Source organism: Cannabis sativa, chromosome 7 (assembly GCF_029168945.1).
Source record: "Cannabis sativa cultivar Pink pepper isolate KNU-18-1 chromosome 7, ASM2916894v1, whole genome shotgun sequence".
NCBI lineage: Eukaryota > Viridiplantae > Streptophyta > Magnoliopsida > Rosales > Cannabaceae > Cannabis > Cannabis sativa.
In genome coordinates, this window is record NC_083607.1 from 47,610,525 (window position 1) to 47,618,245 (window position 7,721).

The following is a 7,721-nucleotide window of genomic DNA, read 5'->3' on the forward strand; positions in this document are numbered from 1 at the left end:
GGCTAGATGATTCCCACGGAGAAGAGAGAGAGAGAGTATCGTAGAGGAAAAGAAAAAGAAAGAAAAGAAAAAAGAAAGAAAAAGAAAGAAAGGAAAAAAAAATTATTTTTTTATTTATAATTATTTCTTTAATTTTAAATTAATTTTATTTTATTTTTTTAATTTTTTTAATATAATTATTTACGTGGGCCAATTAAATTGTGCCACGTGTATATTGTGTGCACGTGGACAATGAAACCTGGCACTTAACAGCTAAATTTGAACGGAAGTGTTAAATTGCTAACAGAATAGTGGTTTTGGGGGTTTACCCGCAGAAATTTGGGTTGTGGGGGTTAAGTGAAACCAAAATAAAAGTTTTAGGGGTTTTGCCAATAAATAAGCCATATTATCATTGAGAGTGTAAATTTTGCCAATAAATAAGCCATATTATTAGCCAACCTAAACACATGAGAGATCTAATCTATACAAGCAAATTGACGTACTAAAAGAAAAATATTATCTAAGATACAATCAAAATCACAAACCGACATTGTAAATTACAATTAATTAATTATATGCATTGTAAACAAAATATTCTAATATAATGCGTCATAAAATTTCCCAAAATATCATTTATGAAATATAAATAATTATGAAAAACATGGACAGCTACTAATTTGAAAAGATAAAATAAAAAATCTTTGGTTTTGAGTTTTGACCGAAATTCCGTGTTTCTTTCGGGAGACTTTTTTAACCGCGGATCTCCTAAGGTACCTTCGCAAGAAAAAAAAAAAGAAATAATTGAAAATCCCCAAATTAATAATCAAAGTTTGATTTTTGAGATTTTTATATTTACGAGGCCTTCATTTCCATTGTCCGATTCTTTCCAAGTTTCTGTTTTTTTGTTATTTATTTAAGGTTTCATCTTCTTTTTAAGGAATTTCTAGCTTTATTTTCGTTTGAATTCCCACTAATATCTTTTTTCCCTTTCACTTTAGTTATTCGATTTCATCGAATACAGCTTGAACTCCAGCAAAGATTGTGTAAGAATAAATTTTGACCAGAATAAGGTATGTTATTGTTTGTAATTTGGATGTGGTTTGCTTTGCAATTTTATATGTTTATTGATTTTGGTGGGTGGTAAATCTTTGGCCTTGTTTGTTTTGAGTAATCGTGGTCTCAATTTTTTATCTTCTTTTCTTGTTATTGTTGTTTTCAAAGGAATTTGTAATGCTTGGGCTTGAAATTTGGCATTAATTCTCAGTAGCTTTGTACACAAACTTTCAAACTACTGTGTAATGTTACCCTTAAGCAGAGAATTTTGTTGATTTATTCAATTTTTTGATGGTGGGGAAAGTGGTTTTAATTTTTCGATGTGGGTGTTTATATTTTGATTACATAAAGCACACTGGAAACAGGGGGCAGGAATTCATTAATGAAATTTTGTATACAAATTCTCTTTTGATCTTGATACTAGTGTTTGTCCATTTTCTTCTAATATTAGATATCATTTCATGGTGTTATGAAGTATTAATTTTTATAACTAAGTTTCTTTTAGCTCTCATACTATAACACGCTATGCCGGGCTTTGAATATATTACATTGCATAGCTTAGCTTTTTACCAAACAATTTCAGTGATTAAAACTTTTAAAGTCGTTGACCTAAACCTTCATGTGGTTCTCTTGGTAAAGATTTAAACTTATGTATTTTCTTATGTGACAGATATGCAGAGCCAACTTGTGTGTAGTGGGTGTAGGAACATGCTTTTATATCCTAGAGGAGCTACAAATGTTTGCTGCGCAATATGCAACACAATTACCTCTGTCCCCCCTCCTGGTATGTCTCTTTTCTATTTCCTTTTCCTCAGTGGAAACTTTGTAAATATTTCACGGAAAGCTTTTGGGGCACAAAAGATTAAATTTGTGAATAAAATTCGATACAATGGTACTAAAGTTATTATTAATGATGTTCTGGGTGCTGTGAAATATAGAAAGAAAGCTCAATTTCTGTAAACAATCATAAAGAGTTCACACACTTACAAAAAGTGCGGCAATGTGCATTTTTAACAATTGAAAGGATGGAAAAGATATAAATTAGCAGTGATCAACAAAATGATGTGATGATTGGTCTGCCAACTGTAAAGATCTCCTTTTCTGTTGGCTTCATGCTCTTTTCTTTTCGTTTCTTAATCCAGATATACGAAAGAAATAAATTTGGTTGTTCAAGTTTTGTTGATTAGACAAGATATATATGAGTGTGACATCGATTGTGAAAGCAAATGGATGTTGGTAAAGTTCTTAAATTGTTACATCTGGAGAGATAAATATCAAAGATTCAAGCAGGTCAATTACAATTACGTCTCCTAGCTATAATTGTTATTTATTTTGCAAAGAATATAACCTAGTTGAGGAAAGTGAAGAGAAAGTGGAGATCATTTTTTTATTGTTTTTGGTATAAGCGGAAAGAAAAAAAATATCACTCGTCTTTTTGATACAAAAGTAATAGATGGAAGTAGCTAATGTTCCGTGTTATTCATAATAATATGTTATATTGCTTAGAATCTTTATATATGTGTTCTTTCTCTGCCTGCTGTAATTTGTCCAATCTTAGAAGGATACATATTGTGGATTGATTGGTGACATCAAATCTGTACTTCTATTCTGATTATCCTCTGCCATAATCCCTCCCTATGATACAACCATAAATAAATATCAAAATCCACCTACTAATTTCTCAGTCCATCTCCTTCACTTTTCCTGCCAAACATAGCCTAATACATTATACAGTATATTTTGCATGAGAATTCTCAATTATTAGTGCATGTATATATGTAAGTTATAAAACAATATGCTATTAACATGCCTAGCTTCTTCCCTTTTTTGAATACGTTCTGTTACTGTGAAATTCTTGCAGGGATGGAAATGGCACAACTAATTTGTGGAGGCTGCAGGACGTTGTTAATGTATACACGTGGAGCAACAAGTGTTAGATGCTCATGCTGCCATACTGTGAATCTTGCACCAGGTGCGGTATATAGTATAGTGCTTAAGTAGTGAAATTTGTTTCTTTGTAGCATGACATGGCAAAAAGATATTCTTATTGCCTGAATGATATGAACTTCACACAGTGTTTAAATAGAATTGAAACTTTGTATCAATCGATGAGATAAAATACAAATTAAAAGGAACATGTGAAACACATGGTGATAAGTGATAAATGAACCTGAAAACCGCTAAAAACACACAATAATCAGAGAAAGAAAGACAGCAAAATTACAAGATATTAGTCCATTATTTGTTAAAGTCTAAGATAGAGAGTCCCTCAAATCTTTTGGATTTATAATCCCAAGTTTTTATTTTTGCAAGAATTATAATCGCAAGTTGCTACCCAGAATTTATCTTTTCCCAGAGTTTTTCTTTTGATTCATCTCTGTTGTCAATATTCTGCTGCTTCTGTCCAGCCGCACAGCCCAAAAAATGGTCAGTACTGCTGCTGTCCACAAAGATGAGGCCCGTCTATCTCCTTTAAGCTTACAACACTTCATTCAGTTTTCTGTACCGGAAATTCTGATCATACATTTTTGGACTCATTGGACATGTTCTTTAAAGTAGCAGTTATCCTGGAAGCATAACATCATTTACAACTTAAAATTGTTATTTTTTTGCAAAAAAATATTATCAGATGATAATAGGCAGAAGAACATTACAAAAGATGATAAGAATTCTTCTTTGGATGCATAAAGAGTAGCAAGTCATCTAAGATTACAACCAGAGATTTTATTCTCAGAGTAAATCAGGAAAAGAAAAGTCAATAAGTTTTCAGACTTAAAGATCCACATAACTGTTCAAACCTGACTTTTTTTTTCCACAAGTGTATCAATTTTGTTTTGATGTTCTGAAATTCAACTGTTCCTTTCAAGCCAGAGTTGCCAACATAGCTAAAGGAGCCATGTTCCAGGCCTTTTTCCTTTTACTTGAAGTGACTCCTGTTCGTTTTTCCCATGACAAGGCGAATTGTCTTGATAGTGATGCAACGTCACACAACACTTGGAACAATCCCATATCTTAGAAGAGAAAAGGCAATGTTTAAAGAAGTTGTCTCTAGGGCCATTACTTTTTCTGTGAAGAACTAATTGTATGAATTTAATGAGCTGACACTGGAGGAAGAATCCGTAGACATTTGCTAAAATCATATAAGCTGTTCTGTTCATCATCTAATTGTTATGTGTGCTCATATCATTTAGAAATTACCTAGGAATGTTTTTCAAGTTTGAGTATTTTATCCTTCATACTTCTTAATGCCTTTTAAGAAAACATTTTGTAGTTTTGGTTTATTGCTGCCCTTTGTAGTATTTTAATACAGCATTTGTTAATGCATATGAGGACTATAATTGTTTCCTCGACAACTTTGTTGGGCTGTTCCCCGCTTATCACAGTGTACACACATCTGCTGAGTTTTTCTTTTGTTTGTTGTATGATTAAAAAGGGTCCAATCAGATGGCTCATGTTAATTGTGGAAACTGCCGGACAACACTCATGTATCCATTTGGAGCTCCATCAGTAAAATGTGCAGTTTGTCAGTATGTTACAAATGTTGGTGTAAGTCCAATTGAATCTTATTAATATTTCTTGAGCATTCACCATCATGACTTTGGGTGGCTGCCTTCCCACCTTTTACTGAAAACACAGGGTGCTTATTAATTGTTCCTTCTCTTTCTCGTCTTAGAAAGTAGCCCTTGAATTAATTTCTACGCATACTTCTCTTTCAAACCCAAAACAAGAACAACTTTGAAGAAACATATAAACTGCACATATTGTTTATTTTTATCATTATTTGATATCTAGACATATTGGTCTCAGAACAATGTCCGTTTATAGTGTAAGCAGTCAAAGAGTTGTTAATACTAATTAGAAACCAATACCAAATTGTTCATTTTACTTCAGTTTCCACTGAATATTTATTAGCTCATTTCAGTGTCATCTTTGAACCATGGTTGTTGTTCACACATGTATTTTCAGTTTTGACAGTCCTTGTTAGCTTCTATTCTTTCTCTCACACCAGTACTTTTTTTCTATTTCAGATGGGCAATATGAGGGTTCCAATTCCTGTGCACAGACCCAATTCTGGAACAATGCCCTCCACTTCAGCTGTAAGTTATTAATTTTCTTAGATTCTTACAGGACAAAAAGTATACTATAAATATTTTCTTTCTCAACTGTTGGTCACCATTTGATTGCATTCCACAGCCAATGCCTCATTCACAAAGCCAAACTGTTGTGGTTGAGAACCCAATGTCCGTCGACGAGAGTGGCAAACTGGTCAGTTTTAACTATTCATTTACTGAGTTTCCATTGATAGTGCCAATCAAGATTTGCTGACAATTTTTTATTTTATCCAATCTCATAGGTGAGCAATGTCGTTGTTGGTGTTACAACAGAAAAGAAATAATAAAATCAAAATTCCAGGATGTGCTGTAAGCATTATTTGGCTGGGAGCAATCCATATGTTTTCTTATACATATCTATATATAGACATGGAAATTGGTTGTGTATATCTTGTGAGAGATTGACATTGGCTTTCATTTTTTCGAGAACCTTATATCAAAATATGAGGTTTCTGTGATTAAACTGTGATTGTTGTCCTTATGAAAAAAATTATTAGAGTCCAAAAAAGAGTCTTTTTTGGTCATTTGTGTGTGATTTTTCATACTTAGTTTTCGTATTTGATTCTATATGAATGGATGAAAATTAGAATAGGTTATTTATTACAGGATTGCATGTATTTTAATAATCTTTTTCATTTGAATTAATTAATAAAGAAATTTTTATATTAAAAATATAAATTGTCATTTTATTTACAAAAATACTTTCATAAGGGTTGTGTAACAATTTTACTTTTATTTATCAAAATATCTGGCACACACAATTTCGTTATTATTCTCACGTATTACTCAATTAATTTCTCTTTTTGTCATATTTAATTTTTGTATCCTATATTATTTTTTTTTATTTTCATTTACATATTCAAACTTCTAGACAATTTGAATAAATATTTCTCCAAAAATCATGAAATTCACGATATTTAAAGAAGATGTTTTTTCCAAAAACATAAAACGCACGATTTTCAACTGTTGTCTATCATTCAGACACGTTTTTCTTCTGGTTTTTTTTTTCTACGATTTTTTATTTAAATGACGATAATTCGTTCTTTCTCTTCTTCATCTCCCTTTGTGGAAAAAGTTACAGTTACACATCCTCAAATTTTAAAAATAAGGTTGAAATTTATTTCCAAAAAAAGGAAAGGAAAAAGGAAGTTAGATGATTTTGTTGAGCTCCTTCCAAGAAGAAATTTAAAATCATTAAAGGAGAAAAAATTGAGGGGAGTCCAAAAAGGGGAGAATCAAGCTCCTTGTTTGATTGAGGTTTGTATTGTATTTTTTTTTATTATTATTTTTGCAATATTTTAGGTTTTATCGCTTCTAAGTATGGTTTATGTGCTTTGATAAATATTATTTTCTAGTTTGTTTTAGGTCTGTTATTGAGTTTCATTCGTATTTCATATTAGATGGTTTTAGATTTTTTTTTTTTCGTTTCTCAACTTCAGAACTATGTTTCTCTTTTTAATGGTTTATGATACTTGCTGTTGATTTTGATTTTTATGGTTTTGAGTTTATGTATGTTGTTGAATGCTTATTGTAGTGTGATTTGTTGTTTTTATTGTTTTTCACAAGGAATCCAAATAAATTAATTTCAAAAATGAAATAAAATTATTTTCATGGAAAAATTTTGTAATTCACAAACATTCATCAAATCACACATAAACCAACATGAACACATCCAAATCAACAAATCATCATTTTAAATTCATATTTAGGATTTAATTATATGGATTAAAAAAGAATAAAATAATAGGCAAAAATCACACTAAGTGGCCAACCACTATAATGGGCTTCATTAGGTACAAATTTGCCACTTTATTTCAACCATTGATCATTTCTTTCAATAATACTATATTTTCCAATTTCAATCCTATAAATGTTAAAACTATTTATTTAATAATTATAATTAATTATCAAATAAAATTACCATTTATTTTATTTATTAATTAGACCATACAAAGTCTTTTAATTAACAAATAAACCCCAAAACCTTTTTTCTTTACAATTAAGCTCTTACTTAGTGAAAATTCATAAATAAGAAATAGTCTAATTTTAGAATTATAATTAATTGATTAAAACCAATTAATTGAGTTTGCAAGCAGTATTATCTCAACTAGTGTGGGGACCATGGGCCTATATAATCAAGCTTCCAATAAATAGAACTAGAACTTACCAAGTAAATTCTCTAACTTATTAATTTCTCCTTGCGCCGCTATAGATTCAGAATTGCACTCTTAATTATATAGAACGATCTATATGTACTAAGATATAGATACACTATGAATTATTTATCGTTCTAATTCAAATAGTCAAAGATCCTCTATAGATGATCCTCATCAAATAGGGACAAATTTACCGTTCTACCATTCAATGTATTTTATCCTTAAAACACTTAGCTACCTATAAATGATATTTCAGTAAACTAATATAATTACTGAAATACGATCTCAATCATTTATCTCTATTAAGTCAAGCTCGAAGAAAATCATCGTTTCACTTCTAAATACTTATAGAAGCTATAGATTCCATATATATGATTAGCGCTCCCATTCAATTGAACTACTATGTCCTTAATTTGTATGT

General features: G+C 30.7%; 1 protein-coding gene across 3 annotated transcripts; it reads left to right on the forward strand.

Moving 5' to 3' along the window:
- The first annotated feature begins 618 nt into the window (after positions 1 to 618).
- LOC115697740 (protein LSD1) lies at positions 619 to 5,668 on the forward strand. Of its 3 annotated transcripts, none has more exons than XM_030624854.2 (8): positions 619 to 749; positions 978 to 1,049; positions 1,703 to 1,816; positions 2,894 to 3,004; positions 4,466 to 4,578; positions 5,061 to 5,129; positions 5,227 to 5,298; positions 5,387 to 5,668. In XM_030624854.2, exons 3-8 carry the CDS (start codon positions 1,705 to 1,707, stop codon positions 5,426 to 5,428), a joined length of 519 nt encoding a protein of 172 aa, XP_030480714.1. In that variant the 5' UTR covers positions 619 to 749; positions 978 to 1,049; positions 1,703 to 1,704; the 3' UTR covers positions 5,429 to 5,668. The 3 variants fall into 3 exon arrangements, with proteins under 3 accessions (XP_030480714.1, XP_060974884.1, XP_030480716.1); XM_061118901.1 differs by having other exon boundaries at positions 705 to 897; XM_030624856.2 differs by lacking the exon at positions 619 to 749 and adding an exon at positions 805 to 853.
- Positions 5,669 to 7,721: the final 2,053 nt, after the last annotated feature.

Coding starts and splice junctions, on each gene's coding strand:
- LOC115697740 (XM_030624854.2), top strand. CDS start 1,705: ATGCAGAGCCAACTTGTGTGTAGTGGGTGTAGGAACATGCTTTTATAT. Junction 1,817..2,893: donor TACCTCTGTCCCCCCTCCTG/GTATGTCTCTTT, acceptor AAATTCTTGCAG/GGATGGAAATGGCACAACTA. Junction 5,130..5,226: donor CAATGCCCTCCACTTCAGCT/GTAAGTTATTAA, acceptor TGCATTCCACAG/CCAATGCCTCATTCACAAAG.